We start from the raw sequence: 21,367 nt of genomic DNA, 5'->3' as shown, positions 1-21,367 counted from the left end.
TACCTTTGGAAAGTTAGTGGGCTTTTGTCCTACTCTTAATAAAATACACTCCACAGACTATATATATATTACAATTCTGGATGCTTGCTTGGTTTCAGAAAAGTCTGGTAAAATATGCTGTTTAAACATTTTTATTAAATTCTTTTGTAGAAATGTGTTATAAGATTCTTGTAACTCCATTTGAAAGAAACGAATTTCTTAAGCAATTATATAATTAATTCTTAAGAATTAAATAGGTTATAATGTAATTCATGTATAACTGCAGAACAGATAATAATAATTTTAGTAGTGCAAATATAGCTGTTACCGTTTGACTTAGCTACATTCGTAACATTATTGCCAACTAGTTACTGCATCGTCACAATTTCGTGTGGTGGGGGCGAATTTCAGAACTAAAGCAGATGAATGAAAAAGGCATAAGACCTAAACGGCACAAGTCCTAAACGGCATAAGACCTAAATGGCACAAGACCTAAAAAATCATTTCGCGGCACCAGTTCTAAACGGCATAAGTCCTAAAAATCATTTCGCGGCACAAGACCTAAACGGCACTAGTCCTAAAAGACGCAAGATCTAAAATTTAGGACTAGTGCCTATAATTTTAGGACTTATGTCGTTGAGGTCTTGTGCCGTTTAGGACTTATGAATGTTACCCGCGTTCTCTACTCACATGAGAACATATTCAGTGTGAGTAGTGATTCTTACGTACACTGATCTGGCGAGAATTGGGAACACGCAATGAACCCAAAACATGATCCTTTTGGCAATGCAGGTGTTCTTGTGTGGGGAGGCATAATGTTGCAAGAACATACCTATCTCCAAATCCTTGAACGTGGTATACTAACTAGTCAACATTATTGTGATACTCTTCCACGTGCACATTATTGTCAACATTGAGACTCTTCCACGTGCACCTTTTAAGACGAGCAGTCTAGCCCAGCTTCATCTTTATGGATGATAATATGGGATCGCATCTAAAAGTATAGGAAACAGAGTTCTTGGAACGAGAGAATATTCATAAGTAGATTGATTTGCCTGTTCCCTTAACTTAAATGGCATCAAGCACGTGTAGGATGTTATAGGGTGGCATCTTGCAGCACCGTCCGGATGCACCAAAGACCATCCAGCAGTTGTCACAGCGTTGGTGGAGTAATGGAACTCCATACCACAACAATCATTACCAACTTTTTTGAGCAGCATAGGAGAACATTGCAGAGCAGGTATCGCTGTCCATAGTGATCACACGCTCTTCTAAGGACCATTTCCCTCCTACTGTGATGCGAGGGTTCCATCATGAGTTGCAGCACTTTCAGTGAAAGTTATTACCTCTGTATAAGAGTGCTATTTTTGATCTTCTAATCACATGCTTCTTTCTGCTGTTTCCTCTATTATGTTGTAGCACTACACTTTATATATGGTTCATGTTTAATCGATCTATGCCACTTGAGAGTGACACAGCATGTGAATTTTACCTTCTTTCTAAAGTTTTTGCACAGTAGTATAAACAGGAAGGACCATTTATCTTTATATGCCCTTGTAACTTTTAAACTAATGGAGGGACAAAAACACCGAAAGCTTGTACCAAATATCAGCGAGGGGATATTGTTTGGCATACTCTGTGATACCACAAATTTAACAGCGTTGCCAACCCAACATAATGTATTTTTCAAATAGCACTACGTCAGCTTATTACATATTTCAAGTGGAAATCTATATGTAAAACGAAAACATATAATACTAGGCTTGTTATACAGTGTTGTAAATTAAGGACACTGCAGTAGCACAAACATACAAAAACAAACAAATTTTGGAAGGTTTTAAAACAGTAATAGTTTAAATGAGACGGACGGGATAATGCACATCCAGTGTCTGAATATCGAATACTACAGTCATCATACGACGTATTTGGAACAAGTAGAAACGAAGTTACAAGGAATTGAAAACTTGATTTTTTTCAAGTTACTTTATTTAAAGAAAAAAGTGCTTAGATCAGTATCACATCGAATTACGTACATGGTTTTCAACAGGCATAAAGATCATAAGACCGTTTCCAGCAATTTGATATCTCAAACAAATCGGGAGATGTGAATAAATAGTAAAATTCGATATATTGCTTAAAATGGAGTATTTGTGGGAACCTTTTAAAACATTTATTTATTTTGCTTCTATAACATTACAATACTTTTTCGTAGATATAATTACAATAAGATCTCGGAATTACATATTTTTAAGCAGCGTTACAAACTTTAACAATTTTTACCATATCTCCAGAATGATATGAGATATCAAATTGCTGTATACGGTTATATGATCTTGACATCTATTGAAAGCTATTGAAAGCTATTTTCGTCGCCCGACATTCAATACCGCATATCTCCAATTTTCGCGAATTTGAGTTTTTGATACCATTAGAATAAGCATATGATAGCGTACAATCTGGTTAAGTAGTATAGCTATATTACGACAAATGGCTCTGTTATTCCCTTAAAAGTAATACCGCGTATAATGAGGTTACAGATAGTTTCCAAACAGTTTTTAGTCTCCCCTGTAAAGTTGGTGAAATGTTACTTACGCGGTGTTGAATCTCAGGCGTTATGTAATTGGATGAGGTTTTTATCCAAACGGGTTTAAAAAGAGGAAAAAACTTTTGAAAAATCGAATTTTCAGTGCCTTGTAACCTTATTCCAATTCACTCGAAATTCATAATATAAGAATGCAAATACAACAAATTTTATAAAATACAAATACAACAAATATGCCAGCAGCTAAGCGTTTACCAAGCAACGATCTTGGTGTAGTGATTAAACGCTAGATTACAAAACCAAAGAACGGCGGTTCGAATCAGCTGCAAGTAGTATATATATATTTTTTTTTTTTTGAATAATGTATACAGCACAGGAAAGGTGGTAAAAGAGAGCGTACTACCCGTTTAATATGTTAAGTGAAAACGAGTTAAAAATTTCGGTGAAAGTTATTAGAGAAGTGAGACAATGAAAATGAGGAAGCAAGTATATTTAATCAGGGGTTGTATCAGAGCGTGGTGACCGGAAAAACTAGACATTTTCTTGCATTTCGCCCATGCGAGTCTCTACGATAGGCAAATTTCTTCAGAAATGTGCGTATTGCAGAGAGAGAGAGAGATGCTCCCGGAACTGAGAGTGTGGTGCTTCCATTCAAATCAACGAGATGACAAATAGATGCTTACATAATAAGAATGCCGAATACAAACAGCCATAAAACAGCAAAGTAATAATTGCAAGCGTTAACACCTAAGGTTCCAAGATCCGAATAACATATCACTAATGTCTCGAATGCCAAAATATTGTGACTTACACAACTCCCTCTCTTCCCAAATGTGTCCTGTGAAAACAATCACAAGTTTTGGGATGAGGGACCACATTGAGACTTCAATATTAAACTATATAACTAGACTTTTAGCAGATTCGTATTCAGTTATTTTTTTTCCACAACAAGTTTTATTGATATTCAAGACAAGACAGCAAATATATTGATATTGATATTTGTGAACGACAAAACGAAGTTTTTGCAACACTGCGTTACACAGTGAATCATGCATATTACACTCGTGAGTTTTGTTATGCAGAGGCTAGCCACCGAGGCACGCTGAATAACGCCTCAAGGAAGCAGCGAGGACAGATAGCGATACAGTGAACGGAACAAGCAATGCATTAGACACATTTCAAGAGAAAAAAAGGAAAGATCCCTCTTTCCACACTTCATGCTGTAGTTCTAACTTCCATTTCCCCAACAAAGTTACATGCCTAGACTATTATACAATTCCATTAGACTTAATCCAGAGCCTTCAAACAACTTTGTTCTACAAAGGGAAACGTAGAACGCTACACTTATAGATATACCATACATAGACAGTTAAGTAGAAATAGATTAATGCAATTAACCCCACATAATATCGATTATCTAAATATACACTGGTTTCAAACAATTAGACACATAACAAACAGTCACAACACCATTATAACCTATCATATGTTAATTCCACATCACAAGCGGTAGAATGAAAACCGTAGACTGACCGTGCAATGAAAACCATAGAAACTAGAATGATTTCTTAAAAAATTACAATTATGAACACAAGTTAGTGAAGGAAACAATGACGGTCAATGAAAAGAAGATGATCCGAGGTCGGATTTCGAGAAATAACTTGATAATGAGATGAAAACAGAATTTTATAAAAGGAATGGTTATGATGCGCTAGACAAAACATGGTTGCCTGTTTCGTCTCGTAATGTAAAAATGCCTCGTTTTAGAGAGGCGAGAAAAAGCCTGTGTTTCGTCTTGTGCAGTGACGGATCTAGCTCGGGGCGGGGGGTGTAGGCCCCCCACTTTCAGATTGATGAAAATAATTTAAGCTATTATTTATATAGTTTTGAAAATTTAAAGTAAGGTCATGATATACTTATCATAGTCTAAATTCAGGCAGCCCCTCCAGTTTTTACCTTCTAGATCCGCCAGTGGTTTCGTGGCTCTCCCGGTGTCATCTCGTGTTTCCCAAACGAGACAAATTGTTATCTACTCTCCTTTCGTCTAATTTTCTTTCGTAAACCTCATAATAATAGAAGTAAAATTGGAAGCCATGCGGTTTCGAAATGTAACAAAGTTTACAAGTTAGAATTGATAATCGGACGAGAGAGGGCTATGGAATGCTTTCAAGACATTTAAAACGCGACAAGTCCAGACAAGGATCTGTCACGTCTCGTCTAGGAAAACGAGACGAGGCAGACGCTTTGTCTTGTCTCGTCTCGGATTTAACAAAGCCTATATTGTATCGCCCATGCTGAATTGAAAGCTTCTTACCAGAGATGAAGTAGATCGTGGGCCCTGGGTCAACAGGACGTGACCCACTGTAACCCACCATCTGCCGTGACCCACCATACACCAGCGACCCACCATAACCTACATACCCAGTACGACCCACCGACACACTCTGCTTAGTGCATTGTATATAGCACCCTCTGAAGAGTGGTGAATTTGTTAACATTTTACTTTTAGGATCTCCATTTTTTCTTCTTCTTCTTCTTTTGCATTTGTATCTATTTATTTGCCTGAGATGTGTATATCTAACAAGGACAAGGCAGACTTTGTTAAATGAACTTAGGGGCCATCTTTCGCGAGGTAGTAGTACACACTTAAACTGGGAGAGCGCAATAGCCAGAAATAGCCTAGAAAAAGCGTCTTAAAGTTTCGACTGGCCGTATATATGGTACGAAGCCTAAAATTATCAAACGGCGGTGTGGCAGAGTGTGGAGCATTCGCAACTCCCGTGTAAAGGGTCCAGCGTTCGATTCCCGCTCGAGTCAACTTGTTTTTGCTTTTTACCAATAAAGTAGTCATTTATAACTACAAGTAAAATATTAATTCACTATATGTTCATATATTCTAAACGATAGGAATTTTCAAATCAGTTGTAATACTTTTCAATGTTTTATGTGAACTAGATACAAAATATAACCTATTTCAAAAATATATTGATATCACTAGCTGTATTACGGTTACCACAGTCGTTGTGTCCGAAGTTTCATGTCTATATCTGTGGACAGTGTGCGAATTGGAAGGGGAATGAGGGGGAAATCCGCTAGGGAATACTGGATGAATGCTATGGCCAAAGGGTATTTCCGAATTATCCCCCTTGCAATTCGCACTCTGTCCACAGATATAGACACGAATCGTCAAGTACATTTTTCATTTAACGACTTTACGAAATAGGTTATATTTGTATCTAGTTCACATGAAACATTGAAAAAGTTTACAACTGATTTAAAAATTCATATTGTTTCATGCATTATAAACATAAATTAAACATAAGTTTCTTACAAGGCTGTTTATATTCTTTAGTATATAAATTAACGAGAATTGTTACAGTTTCGGAAGTATATCACTTCCTTCTTCAAACTACTGCTCCAACTGAAATCATAGATAAAATAACATAATTTATCTCTACCAATCAAGAATCATTTTTTCATTTTTCATTAAAATTCAAAATATATGCCCATTGTTGTGACAATTTTAAACTCTTAACAGAAATAATACATTGTTAACTAATCTTTATATTTCTTTTAATATATATTAACTAAATTAAATACCAATTAACTATCTAAATATAGAAATTTTCCACCTAATATTGAATACTAACTTTTCTACCTGAATATTGATTACTAATTAACTACGTGAATATTGAAAAACATATAAATAAAATTTAACTCTATATTGTCCTTATATTCTACTTTTCTTCTTTCTTCTTTCTTCTCTTTTCAAAATGTCTTCCCATTCTTCATTAATACTCAAACCACTATTCAAGTTCACAGCTTTAACATACACTTCTTTTATCCTCTTCGCTTCTTTCCACTTCCTAACCAGATGTCTCCCTTCATATTTCAATATTTTCGCTCCTTCCGAGTTTATTTCGTGGCCTGTTTCATCTACGTGCTTGTAAATGGCATTCGTGTCTCTCTTCAATCTTACATCATCTTTATGCTGTTTTAAACGTTCTTGTATTCTCTTCTTGGTTTCTCCTATATACACCTTATCACACATCCCACACGGTATTTCATATATCACTTCTTTCTTACATAATTCCGCTGACGTTCTCATCCTCTTTTTCTTGATGATATCTATTATCTTCATTCCTCCTTGCCTGTACGTCTTAATACCTTCTCTCTTAAGAATTCTTCTTATCTTCTCTGATATCACCCCTGCACTTTCAATACCATGACATCTTTTCTTCTTGTCCTCTTCTTTCTCTTCTTCTTTCTCACTTTTCTTACTTCTCTTCCTGCTCTTTTTCTTGTCCTTTTCACTGTAACCATTGTCTTTCAATTGTTCCCATAGTCTTTCTATATCTTTCTCCTTTTAATCTTCCTTCGTATTTATCATTTTGATCTTCTTTTCCATATTCCTAATGAAATTCATTTTTGTTCCTTCATCGACATCACTTCTTTTATTGCAGTAAATTTCTGATGCACATTCTTTTTGAAACCACGATGTTATAAAATTTCCTTCCTTTGTTCTCTTTACTTTGCTATCTAAAAAATTTATTACACCTTTTTCTATTTCCTTCTCTAACATGATACCTTCTCTTTCATCATTCAATTCTCCAATAAATTTCTCCAATTTCCTTCTGGTTCCTTTCCATACTCCAAAATAATCATCCACATACCAACAAAACAATATTAGTTTATCACCACCTTTTTCTATCACTGTTTTCTCCCATTCATTCATTACCAGATCTGCTATTACTGGGCTTATAAACATATGGTGAATTAATATTTTACTTGTAGTTATAAATGACTACTTTATTGGTAAAAGCAAAAACAAGTTCACTCGAACGGGAATCGAACTCGCGATCCCTTACGTGTAAATCGTGAATGTTCCACACTCTGCCACACCGTCACTTGGTAATTTGAGGCGTTGTATCATTTATACGATGAGTCGAAATTTTAAGACGCATTTTCTAGGCTATTTCTGGTTATTACACTCTCCCAGTTTGCAATATTAACACTAAATGCGCACTACTACCACGCAAAAGTTCATTTAACAAAGTCTGCTTTTTCCTTGTAAGATATAGTCATCTCAGGTAAGTAAATAGAAACAAATGCCAAAAAAGAAAAAAAAAAGAAAATAGAGACCCTAAAAGTAAAATGTAGACAAATTCACGACTGTTCAGAGGATGCTACATACAATGCACTAAGCAGAGTGCGTCGTAGTGAGTCTGTAAATTATGATGGATCTCTGGTTTATGGTGGGTCACGGTGGATGGTGGATTCCAGTGGGTCACATCCTGTTGATCCACGACTCACTAACTGACTTACACATCTTGACCCACATGTCTCACTTGACACAAGACCCACTTCAATTCTGGTGAGAGGTTTCCAATTCAGCATGGGCGAGACAATATAGGCTTTGTTAAATCCGAGACGAGAGGAGACAAAGCGTCTGTCTCATCTCGTTTTCCGAGACGAGACGTGGCATGTCCTTGTCTGGACTCATCGCGTTTTAAATGTCTCGAAAGCATTCCATAGCCCTCTCTTGTCCGATTATCAATTCTAACTTGTAGACTTCGTTACATTTCGAAGTCGCATGGCTTCCAATTTTACTTCTATTATTATGAGGTTTACGAAAGAAAATTAGACGAAAGGAGACGAGATAACAATTTGTCTCGTTTCGGAAACACGAGATGACACTGGGATATTCACGAGGTGAGACACAGGCTTCGTCTCGCATCGCTAAAATGGGACAATTTAACATGAGGAGAAGAAACAGGCAATCATGTTGTGTCTAGTGCATCATAACAATTTCTTTCCTAAAATTCTGTTTTCATTTCATTATCAAATTATTTCTCGACGTCCGACATCGGATCATGTTTCATTGACCGTCACGGTTCCGGAACCTTAGGTGATAATGCTTGCAATTATCACTTTGATGTTTTATAGTTGTTTGTATTCCGCTTTCTCATTATGTAAGGATCTATTTGTCAACTCGTTGATTTGAATGGAGGCGCTTCACGCTCAGTTCCGGGAACATCTCTCTCTTTCTTTGTCTCTCTCTCTCTCTCTTTCCGTTTCAGAGGTGATGATAGACAAAAGGGCAAAATTGCATAGAAATTTTACCGCATTTCTGGCAAGCTGGTCTCTGCAATAGGCACATTTCTGAAGAAATTTGCCTATCATAGAGACTCACATGTGCGAAATTCGGAAAAATTTGCAGTTTGTGAGATTAACACCCTCTGATATATACCCCTGATTAAATATACCTGCTTCCTCGTTTTCATTGTTTCACTTTTCTAATAAATTTCACCGAAATTTTTAACTCTTTTTCACTTAACATAATAAACGGATAATACGCTCTCTTTCACCACCTCTTGTGTGCTCTATGCATTATTTTTTTAAAAAAACTACAAAAATATATACTCGTTGGAGCAATTCGAACCGCCGTCGTTTGGATTTGTAATTTAGCGCCTTAACCACTAAACGAAGATCATTGCTTGGTAAACGTTTAGTTGTTGGAATATATGTTCCCATTTGTATTTTATGTTTCCACTTCGACAATTTCTACTTTCTTTTTCTCCGCTTTCTCTGTATTGATTTAATTTTCATATTCTAGATGGTTAGAGGAATGTAGTGGCTAAGATGCTAGATTGAAAATACAAAGCACGTAAGTTCGAATACACTACAAGTAGAATGATTTTTAATAATGCATACAGCACGTGACAGGTGGTAAAAGTGAGTGTATTACCCGTTTGAGATGTTAAGTGAAAACTTGGTAAAAATTCCACTGACATTTATTAGAGAAGTGATACAATGAAAATGAGGAAGCAAGTATATCTAATCAGGGGTATTAATCAGAGGGCGGTGATTGATAAAACGAAATTTTTCCGAATTTCACACATATGAGTCTCTACGATAGGCAAACTCCTTCAGAAATGTGTCTATTACAGAGACCATCATATTCCACTGATTGCGCTAGTGAAAGTTAGTTTAAGAATAACAAATGGTGTAGTGTTTTTTTTCCTTAGAACGATAAATTAAAAAGTGCATACTGCAGATGAACGAAGTGTTTCGAATGTCCTAGTAATTTCCTTGCCCTTTCCCAATTAACATGCGTATCTATCATGATACAAGTGTTTGCGTCCACTTTCTTAAGGATTGCTCATTTAGTATGAGTAGTCCCTCTTTGATTCTTCACGATTGCTTTGAAAATAAAATAACTTGAAAAGGATTTGAAGCTATATTGGTTAGCTGTATTACTCAGAAGTCCAGCACTTCACCCCTACATTATCTTCTCATGCAACATCATAAACTAAATATTGCTAAGTTCAGCCACAGTGTCAAACGTTGGTCCCATCCCACTATCACCTCCTGTTCTCTCGATATGTTATCAACATTTTGCCTAAAGAGGGATCTGCCGTGGCCCCATGACTCCCCATGACAATGACTCTTCGTCCTTTTTTGCATTGAAATCGCTTATTTTCCTGAGTACTATGAGTGCATACTGTCCAACGTTGCTTCCATCACTCTACCATTTACCGTTCTCTCGATATAAATTGCTAATATTTTGTTTGCAAGGGAGATATGGCGTTACAATCATTACGTTTGAAGAAGAATTGAGGAAGATATTACCTTGCCACAAACAACACCAATTATTATTATTATTATTATTATTATTATTATTATTATTATTATTATTATTATTATTATTATTATTATTATTATTATTTTACTTAGCACTAATGTTGCCTACCACTATTTGCAATGCAATGTGTTACTAAAAAGCAAATCAAATTACGCTCCTCGCCATCCACGCTCCCGAACTCGAAATACATGATTTACAGTTCTCTGTGTTAGGGGAAAGCACATTTATTATATTATTCTTTCAAATAACACGTTTCACAAGTTACTTCACTTTCAATGTGTAACTTCATATCCTAACAATCATCTGGTTCCGATAGGGAAATATCCCCCCCCAACTGCAAAAGGGCGTGAATCTTCTTTAGGTGATTAATAGGGTCCAATATTTCAATAAAAGAGGATAAGTCCCTGCACATAAATATTTCAGTAAAAGAGGAAAAGTTACTTAAACTTTGTGAATACCCATTTATGGGCGAAATTTGGTTCCCTTGAAACTTTTTAAGAGTTTGAAGGGCCTCCATTTCGAACATTTTCATCTGATTATTCTGGTTGACAAACTCAGTCAAGATATTTCAACAATTAATGTTTGTGCCAAGTATCGTCTCAATCCACTGAAAATTACGGTGGTTATGGCATTCACAAATAGCGTTATATACACACACAAACAGATAGATATATAGACACACAGAGGGAGAGAGAAAAAGTGTCTTGCACCCTTCTCCCTTCTCGCATCTGTGCTGCGTCAGAGCTAAACCGGGCCTCTGCAAAACGTATTGACCAGCCTAACCTAAACACAAACCTCGTAGTAGTTAACGTAGAAACATGGTCAAGAGGTTTAAGACATATAGTGATTGTATTTTTAATAATCATGAGTATGGGTTTCGAGCCCTTTCACTTCCATGTTGTTGTTTTTTTTTTTAACTTTTTGCAGCTACCTCTTAACGTTAAATTTTATTCTTTACTAATTACAAATGGCGTTTACATTCAAAATAAGAGGAATTTTGGTGGCATTTGTTCGGATATTCTTCTCTTTCGAAATGAAGACAAGAATAAAAGCAATACGCAAAGACAAAAAGTATTATCAGTACTAAACATTACCAGTAATAATTGCTATGAAAGACTAAATACGACCCCTTTTACCATCTCTCATGATCTGTATGTATTATTAACAAAACAATTAAAAATGTTCTTGCCGAGGATTTGAACTGGCCTCCTTTGCATTTGTAAGCCAGCACCTTAACCACTACACCAAGATCATGATTTGGTGAACGTTGAGTTGTCGGTGTATTTGTTTTATTTGTGTTTTATGTTCCCACTTCGACAATTTTTACTCTTTTTTCTTCGTTTAGCAGCTGTTTCTGTCTTTCTCTTTCGCTGTCGTCCTTTATTTACACTATACACTATTCGTATTCACAGCATGTGCCCCTCTGCAATGTCTTATTCAGATTAGACTTTTCTTCTTGCTCCTGAGTAAACATTTTTTTATTTAATTCTCATACTCTCCATGGATGAAGCGCAGGAATGCCAGACTCGAAGAATAGGTGTACATTTACTTTCCTGACAGATAATACAGTAGTGCATGAAATGAACAATAATTAACGTAGTACAATTTAAAGAAACATAACTTTATGTTTGGTTGGCAACGTTGTTAACCTAGTGGTACCGCAGATTATGTCAAAGAATGTTTCGCTGCCGATATTTACATAGTACAAATTTCAGGATATGTGTGTGTGTTTGTGTGTGTGTGTAGGTAGGTGTCAACATACACTTATTTTCTGTAAGTTAACTACTTTATTAAGTTGGTCAAACTTCAATGCAACTGATGTGTGGTCGAAATTAACATGAAAAAATAAACGTATCTGCTTCCAAAATAATATTATTTTCTGAGATTTATTTTCAACAAAGCAAGCAAATCTCTTGTTTCAAATACCGGTAGAATTTTTTGCTATTATCATTAGATACACGTTTTTATAATAATAACAGTAATATAATATGGTTGACAAATGGATAGTTTAACATTAACACAAATTTACTAAGGGGATGCCGAAAGATTCTCTATGATAAAGAGAAGAACAAGGTTAACTACTTTGAGAATCTGACCTGATCAATGGAAAAACCTGAGTTCTTTAAGGTTATTTTGTACACAACACATACCTGCTTTAATGAAGTTAATTTTAAACTTAGACGTAGAATAGAATGTAATTACTAGCTGAAAATTGAGAGCTCATGAGAGTGCTTTAAAATATATTTATATAGAAAATATATAATTCATCCTGGTATGAAATGTGTGTTTAGTTGCAGAAAAATCAGAAGGAGGTTGAAAACGATATGGTGGTAGAGAGAGTTGACAAAGAAATCTACAAATTACCAATAAGACCCTTCAAAGTAGGCTTAGGGCTTTGTTACACAGCCAATCACTTTGGATGGAAGAACGAGATGTTAGAGTGAGTAAAGATATTATAAGGTGTAGTTGAAACTTTAAGTATTCGAATTAATTTAAAGTTGTACAAGTGAGGTTAGTTTCACAGTTGTGAAACTGCAGTAGATTTCCAAACCATATGAATTCAATATTGAAGTACTCGTACATTTGTAACTTTTAGATACATAGAGGGTTAACGTGAGAGAAGAAACCTGTTCGTTTGACGATAAATCTATATCAAAAACAAGTTTCTTGTTACACCTTACAATTATTATTATTTAGAAATCAATATTGAAAATGTCCTTACCCCTTCCGGTTTCAGCAGAAAATAAAGCCGAGATGAAATCTATTCTTCGGCTACCGTTTTCGCACTATGCGAATTAATATTTAAAAAGAATGATTCACATCATTTTCGGTTACAATAGAGTATAGTACTAAATCCATATCAGCATTCTGCTTGTTATTATATATATTACCGTATTCCACTGTGAAGATCAGTGATGTAATTGTGAATCATGGATTTCCACCACTTCCGGTTTCAATAGAAGAACAAAAGTGTAGATTAATCCAGAGCCGTACTGACCAGTGAGCCCTGGACGATGAGTTTCCTTTTTTTTTAGTGGCTCCGCCTCCTATCGTAAGTAGCGGTATATGACAAAAAAGGCACACGTCATGCACTCCTCGCTTACGGGAGTAACAGAACGGAGGACGATAACACAGGGATGGATTAACTCGGCGATAACACGTCGAGTACAGGTAATATAGTCAGCCAATCCCTGACCAGCGTTGCCAGCCCATGATGTTGCGAAAACGCTCTTCACATTTTCCGTAATCCAACCCTTGAAAGGTTTCTGATTTCCCACTCTGCTTTATAATTTTTCTAATATTGAAGTATTCAGCTAAATTGAAATTTCAAATGATGCCGTAACTTAAAACTAAATAATTTACATTTTACAGCACCGTTGTTTTCCGTATAAAAAATATACATGGCCGGATTAAGACTATTGGAAGCCCTTGCAGAGAGAAAATACAAGGTAGATCCAACAAAACTTTTATGATTGGCTCTATCTCAACAGGTTCAAAAGGTCTATAGATTATATAAGAATGACTCATGTCATGTTTTTAAAACTTTCATGGTAAGAATGTTTTCAGAATTTTTAAAAATTTTTGGAGACCCTGGGTCTCGGAGACCTGGAGAAAAACATTGAAAATCAACTCGTTCTTTTTTTTTTTTTTAAAAAAAAAAGAGTAAAATATTCATATCTTTAGATGAATGTGCATTGGGCATTATGTCAGATCAGTCAGTGTCAGGAGAGAAATTATTGCCTTAAAAAGTTTCAAATTTGTATATTAAGATCTTTCAGCTTACTTGATCCGAGTGACACTCCCGAATTCCCTTTTATTGTCCGGGGAAGAGGCAATACGCACATGTGAGTGTCCCCCCTACAAAGTACCTTTCTGGATTGCAGGCCCTGGATTAAACTTATTCTTGAGATACTGAATCCATATCAGTAAGACATTGGCCGTTTATGTTCTACGGTGATCAATACTGAAATCGGAAGTAGTAGTATATTTCTACCAGTTTCGCTTGCAATAGAGGAATAAAATCGAAGATGGGACCTGTTCTAATGTTATTAACTTCATATTGAAAACAGCTTCAGTAGGAGAAATTCACTTGGTCAAAATGTGACTTTTGACCCTTAGTCCCAGTCAGTGTTGCCAATTTTGGGGGAAAGGGTATTCAAGTTCCAGGATAGCGACAAAATATATATATATATATATATATTTTTTCCGATTAGGGACTTTTCTTGGCGATTTTTGAATGACAATTTGGCGACTTTCTTATAAGTCTAGCTACTTTTGTGCTCCGAACAACTTATTCTGTAATCAAGTACTATTCGCTCGCATCAGTTCAAATATATGGTTATTTTTCTTTTGCTTATTTGAATCAACGCAAGTGTTGAAGAACTTGCAAAGGACGTAGCATTTATCTCAATATTCCCGCTTTGATTGTAGTTATCTGTTGCCCTCTAACGGTGACCAATTCCAACCTTTAATACCCTTTAATTTGCGGAGCTTCCGTTTAGAGGCACAAATAATATATTACCGACACAAGCTGATTATCTATAGAAGCATGAGTAAAAGAAAAGTGAATGTAAGATTATTTTGTAAACTTTTACTTTTCTTCGTTTTCCTAAACTCATTTTAAATTTCGTTGAAGTGGAATTGAGCATAAAGTAAAATATATATATATATATATATATATATATATATATATATATATATATATATATATATATATATATATATATATATATATATGTTGTATTAAACGTGAAATTATTATTTGCATTACAATTCTTTCATTTACGTTTTCACTTATACGTTTCTGTACGATAGATAATATTATTGCTTGAATTGATCACACGTACATACACTCACACACACACACACACACACACATATATATATATATATATATATATATATATATATATATATATATATATATATATATATATATAGCGACTTTTCACCCAAAATTGGAGTCATTTCATCTCCCATTTAGCGGCCGGCCTTTTCTATCAACTTGTTGGCAACACTGGGCCCGGCCTAAACCGGCCAAAACTAGTATGTTGCTATGCGGTAATAACGTATTATGCCTATGTGCATGCTCTTGGATGGCTACCGGCTGTAGAAACAAGACGAAACATGATTTTTTCCTCTTCTTCTTCTTCTCGTCGTGTATTGGGTAGTTATTTTGGCGAAGAGCGTGAGTGTCCATGGGAATAGAATTTGTTAGCAGACTGTATGAAATTTGTCCTTTGATCGAATTGGTTTTAGTTGCTATCAATATCGTATTCCATGATTTTTTTGAAAACGTAGTGGAAGAACTGCACCAGCAGCATCGAAATTTAGCCTTAGTCCTACTCCCCTGAGACTCCTGTATAAACAAGATAAAACATGACTTTTCCAGGCCTTGAGTGAATAGTTCGTTATTTTTGGATTTCATGCATCGTAGGCTGTTGGAGGACCATCTGCTGCTTGTACAGAAAATATTGTTTTATTTACCATAGACGCTGATTGATAATAAGTGAATCGAGCTGTGTTGAAATTTGTATTTAAACTGCACTAAATTACAAGTATCTTCACTACTTCTACAAATACACATAAGACACTTCTGCCTTTGAAAGAGTCACACAATAGATATACCACAACACTGGCGTATTAGCATGAATATTATAGTTTGATGTATCTTGAAATGTATATTAAACACTACTGTTTAATGAGTAAAAAAAGCACACGGAAGGAACTACATCAGGTAGTTCATGTTCGACATGGCCAACAACACTGCCATCTATCTGACAAACATAAATTCTGCTATGACGTAAGCAAAAACAAAAGAAGATAATAATGCAATAAAAATGAAATATACAAACATTAAATAATTATCAAACATACTCCCCCCCGTTGGAATACAAAGTATCCAACCAAGCATGAATTATAAAGGAAAATTAACTGTTCACAGTGTCTTCATTCGGAAGAGGAACTAACTTTGATAATGACCTCTTATAAGTCCCAGTCTTTGTACGAACTGATACTACACGCACTATTTCATCCTTGCCTGGAAATACTTCTTCAACAATTCCTAACTTCCAAGAAAGTGGAGGTAAGTTGTCTTCTTTCAACAGAACGAGCGTTCCAGGTTTAATATTGGGTTGAACTGATGTCCATTTTTGACGCTGCTGTAAACTATGGAGATAATCTTGTGACCATTTCCTCCAAATATGCTGTTGGTACCTCTGGATTCGTTGCCAATGACTCAAGCGATTTTCAACAGTACTAGTTAAATCTGGTTCAGGAAAAGATGTAATAGGGCCACCAACTAAAAAATGGCCTGGAGTAAGATAACTGAAAGTCTCGTACGAATCCGGTAAAGCTATGAGAGGGCGAGAATTAAGACAAGCTTCTATCTGACAGAGAAGCGTTAAGAATTCTTCGTATGTTAAAACGGCATTGCCAGCTACTCTTCGAAGATGGTACTTCATAGATTTGACAGCACTCTCCCATACTCCACCAAATGAAGGACTGCACGGAGGCGAAAACTTCCATTCGAAATTTTTCTCTGCTGCAAAAGCCTGAATCCTGTCGCTGAACTCCTTTCCTTGGAATAGAAGGTATAATTCTTTGAGCTCATTTTTCGCTCCTTGAAATGTAGTGGCATTGTCACTGGTGATTGTCAAGCATTTTCCTCTTCTGGATGTGAATCGACGAAGAGCTGCTATGAAAGCCTCTGATGTGAGATCAGAAACTAATTCCAAATGAATGGCTCTTGTAGACAAACATGTGAAAACTGCGACGTAGCATTTTCTTGTGTTCTTGCTTCTTGAAGAGCCCAATTTAATGTGGAAAGGTCCGGCATAGTCAACGCCAATATGAGTAAATGCCTTACTTGGACGCACTCTTGTGGATGGTAATTGTCCCATTAATTGTTGTGCTACTGAGACCTTAAAACGGTAGCATGTATTGCAATGATGTATTACATGCTTTATAGTTTGTCGGATTTTAGGTATCCAATATCTTTCTCGAATTGAAGACATAAGCAATTGAGGACCGGCGTGCATTAATCTTCTGTGCTCGTGTTCAATTAAAAGACGAGTGAAATGGCTTTTAGGATGTAAAATTATTTGATGCTTATTATTGAATTCAAGATCACTATTTTCTAATCTACCACTTACTCGAACAATATTTTCCTTATCTAAAAAAGGATGCAATGTTCGCAACGAACTCTGCTTAGAAACTTGCTTCTCACGTTGAAGATCCTTGATATCTTGTGAAAAGTATGACTGCTGTGTCATCCTAACACAGGTCTGTGTAGCATCTTGAATATCAGACGCTAAGAGTGATCCACAGTGTTTGTTTTTGGGATTTCTTGCGTTGTGAATAAATCTTTTACATAATGCTATGACTCTTAACAGTCGAGTGAGTTTCGAAAATCTTAAGAGAATTTCTTCAGTTTTAACTTGAGAGAGTAATGTGTTAGTAAATGACTTTGGACATTCTTCTGGAATATCTTCAAAATCCTGAGTATCGTCTGGCAACGAAGAAGGCCAATAAGTAGCTTCTTGCTGCAACCAAACTGGTCCATGCCACCAAAGTTGATTCTGCTGAATGACCTTAGAGTCAATTCCTCTTGAAATGAGATCTGCGGGATTATCTCGCGATAGAACATGTTTCCAATCGCTCACATGTGTTAGTTCTTGAATCTGTGATACACGGTTTGCTACAAACGGTTTCCAACGATGGGCTGGCGATGCTAACCAAGCTAAAACTATTTGAGAATCTGTCCACAGATGAATGCTAGATACTGTTAGTCTCAATGTTGCTAAAGTTTTGTTTATAAGTTTCGCAAGAAGAACTGCAGCACATAGCTCTAATCTTGGCAAAGTAGTCCTTTTAATAGGTGCAACCTTTGACTTTGAACATAACAAATGACTGACAGTGGATCCGTTGGTATTAGTAGATCTAACATACACACAACAACCATAAGCCTTTTCTGAGGAATCTGCAAAACCATGTATTTGAATTTCTTTAACGTTTCCTGGCACTAATACAAATCTTGGAATTTGCACATCACTGAGCAATGGCAGTTGCAAATAAAGTTTGTTCCACTGATAAGTTAATTCCATGGGAAGAAGATCGTCCCATGCTATGTTTACTAACCATAATTGCTGAAGAAATAATTTATACTTAATCACTACTGGAGACAACCATCCAGCAGGGTCAAATATTTTTGCAATGATACTGGCAACACTGCGTTTCGTAGTTTGTTGAGATGAAGGATTCTCACTCGTATTAACTAAGCTAACATTAATGAAAAATGTGTCAAAGGTGGGATTCCATGAAATTCCTAACGTCTTGATACCTTCCGTGTGAAAGTAAATAAGTCTCTGAGTTTCTTTTAACGTTTCAGGAATGGAGTTTAACACTGTGATGTCATTGGAGCACCATTTCCTCAAAACGAATCCTCCCTTTTGTAGTAACCTTGTCAAGTCACTGTACATCTGAAGTGCACCTTGAACACTATCAGATCCCCCTACATAATCGTCAATGTAGAAATCACGTTCTAGTGCTTCACAAGCACTGGAAAAGTTAACTGCTTCATCTTGTGCTAACTGCCGCAAGCACCTTGTAGCAAGAAACGAACTTGAAGATAACCCATACGTTACTGTATCAAGACTGTAAACGAATATGGGATCATGATTAGATTTCCTCCATAAAATGGATTGAAGAGGTTGATTATTTGGATGCATAGCTACTGCCCGATACATTTTAGCAATATCAGCAACAAGAGCCACTTGAGGAGTACGAAATCGAAGTACAATTGAAACCAAATCTTCTTGTACTGTAGGACCTACCATTTGTATGCTATTCAGTGATTCTCCACTTGTAGAGGGGCAAGATCCATCAAATACAACACGTAATTTAGTTGTGCTTGAATCCTTAAATACACAATGATGAGGTATGAAGTATCTAACTACACTGTCCTTAGCCACTTCACTTAACGTACCAATAGGATGCATATGGCCTAATTGTTCATACTCATCCATAAAGGCTATGTAGTCTTGTTTCAGTTGAGGTTCACGATTCAATTTCCGTTCAAGTTGACGAAATCGTGTGAGAGCTATCTGTAATGAATCACCAAGCGTGGCCTTGTCTTTCTTTAACGGGAGACGAACCACATAACGTCCGCCTGAGTCACGAGTAGTGTTATTCTTAAAATGCTGTTCACAAGCTACTTCTTCAGGGGACAATAACTTCGCATGGAATTCCTCCAATTCCCAAAAACGCTGAAGTTGTTGGCTGAGATTGTCTTCGGATCTGATGAAGAACGTTAACGCTGAGTTACTGGCTTGTGTACTGGGAATTTTCCCTGCTATCACCCATCCTAGTTCAGTGTTTTAAAGTACTGGATAAGAGCCAGGTCTAGTCCTTCTTTCTGGTTTTAGAATGTTAAAAAATACATCACACCCTAACAAAATATCTATTTTTGAAGGTGTATTAAAACTTGGGTCTGCTAGATTGATGTCTGTAGGAATGCCCCATGTCTTGCAATCAATCTTCTCCGTTGGCATCAAATTAGTTATGTTTGGAAGAACCGAACACGTAACTTGAGTGCTGAAGTCATTTATTGTTGACTTCATTTGAATGTTAACACAAAAGTTTGCTGCTGATGTTGAGTTATTTACTCCTTGAATTGGCACGTGATGTTTGATTTTCTTCAAACGATGACGCTGAACAAAATCTTCAGTAATAAAACTCGTTTGGGAAGCTGCATCTAAAAGTGCCCGACAGTGGACCCAATTTCCCGCACTGTCCTTGACCTTCACAATTGCCGTAGCAAGTAAAGTCTGTGACGAACTCTGTTGCTTGACCGAACAATACGATGCTTGAGGTGTACCGTTACTGTTGTTAGGGGATGAAATTCCGGTATCTGGAGACACCATACCACTGCTGGTACTATTTGAATGCTGAGTATGTACTGACGCTTCGTCACCCTTCGATACAGTTCTGTCTGTATGAAGCAAAGTATTATGTTTAGCATTGCAATGTCTACATGTTCCAGACTTGCACTGAGATGAATTATGATCTTCACTACGCAAACAGTTAAAGCAAATGTTTTCTTTACGCAAGTATTTATACTTCTGATTGATTGGAGCACCTTTGAATGACCCACAAGTAAACAGAGGATGTTTTCCAGCTTTACAAAATTTACAATCAGTCTTAACGGTGGCTAAATAAGATTTGAACACAGGTGAATGCTTGTCACTATGTTTTTTAACACTAACATATAATTTGGTCTGTTTATTACTTTCACTTGGTAACGGTTTAGCTTTCTCGAGCGCTTGAAGCCTATGTTCTAGAAAATTAAATAACTCACTAACAGTACTAAAATCTGAACCCTTGCACTGTAACTCAAATGCTCTCCTAGTTTCCTGATCAAGATTACCTAAGAAATGTTGTACTAATATTACGTCACTCAGATTAACATTTTCAACAAGTGCATTAAGCGCTGACACTGACGTCATAGCTGTATTCAAGAAATTACGCAACTCGTGAGCATTTTCTTTCGTTACTGAACGAATGTGAAGAATTTCATTAACATGAGATGCAGCTAATAACCTTTTATTATCATACCTTTCATTTAATTGTTCCCAAGCTATAGGGTAATTAGCTTCAGTAATTGGTAAGCTTTGGATAAGGTTTAATGCTTCATTACGAAGTGAAGCACGTAAATATTGATATTTTTGAATAGCTGATATATCAGAATTGTTGTGAATCAATGAAAGAAAGGTGTCCCTAAATGATATCCACTTTGTATAATCACCGTGAAATACTGGTAAATCAATAGTCGGTAACTTTACACTGGATGTGATACGTGAATTACATTTCGGATCTTTAGGTTTGGCTGTATTATGAGCATTAATGATAGCTTGCATGCGAGATTTTACATCGAAATAAGTTTCTTCAATAGCTGCACGCGCATCTTCCTGTTCACTATCACCTGATAGTAACTCAATGTCATTTAAAATAATTTCTAATTTAGACCACACAGTTTGCAGCTGTTCTAGGCGAGTGTTAATTGTTTCAATACTATGTTTCTGACTGTCAAATTGATTGACAAACGAGCATATTCGTGTTAATTGACCTTTGTAAACTGCTCTTTGTTTTACAAGCTGAAATAATTCAGCCATGATGCCAACTACTTACAATTAAAATAAACA

General features: G+C 36.1%; 1 protein-coding gene across 1 annotated transcript in view; it reads right to left on the bottom strand.

The window, feature by feature from the left end:
- Positions 1-21,337, bottom strand: part of LOC145689392 (uncharacterized) — a 38,144-nt gene extending 16,807 nt beyond the window's left edge. The window contains exons 1-3 of the mRNA XM_081763545.1: positions 19,614-21,337; positions 16,137-19,463; positions 6,355-6,834 (exon numbers count right to left, since the gene is read on the bottom strand). Of these exons, the coding sequence (XP_081619671.1) occupies positions 6,355-6,834; positions 16,137-19,463; positions 19,614-21,337 (5,531 nt within the window). The remainder of the gene's footprint in view (positions 1-6,354; positions 6,835-16,136; positions 19,464-19,613) is intronic.
- Positions 21,338-21,367: the final 30 nt, after the last annotated feature.

Source organism: Thermobia domestica, chromosome 7 (assembly GCF_964235325.1).
Source record: "Thermobia domestica chromosome 7, izTheDome1.hap1.1, whole genome shotgun sequence".
Lineage (NCBI taxonomy): Eukaryota > Metazoa > Arthropoda > Insecta > Zygentoma > Lepismatidae > Thermobia > Thermobia domestica.
The sequence above is the reverse complement of the archived record's forward strand: the minus strand, read 5'-3'. Positions and strand labels throughout refer to the sequence as shown.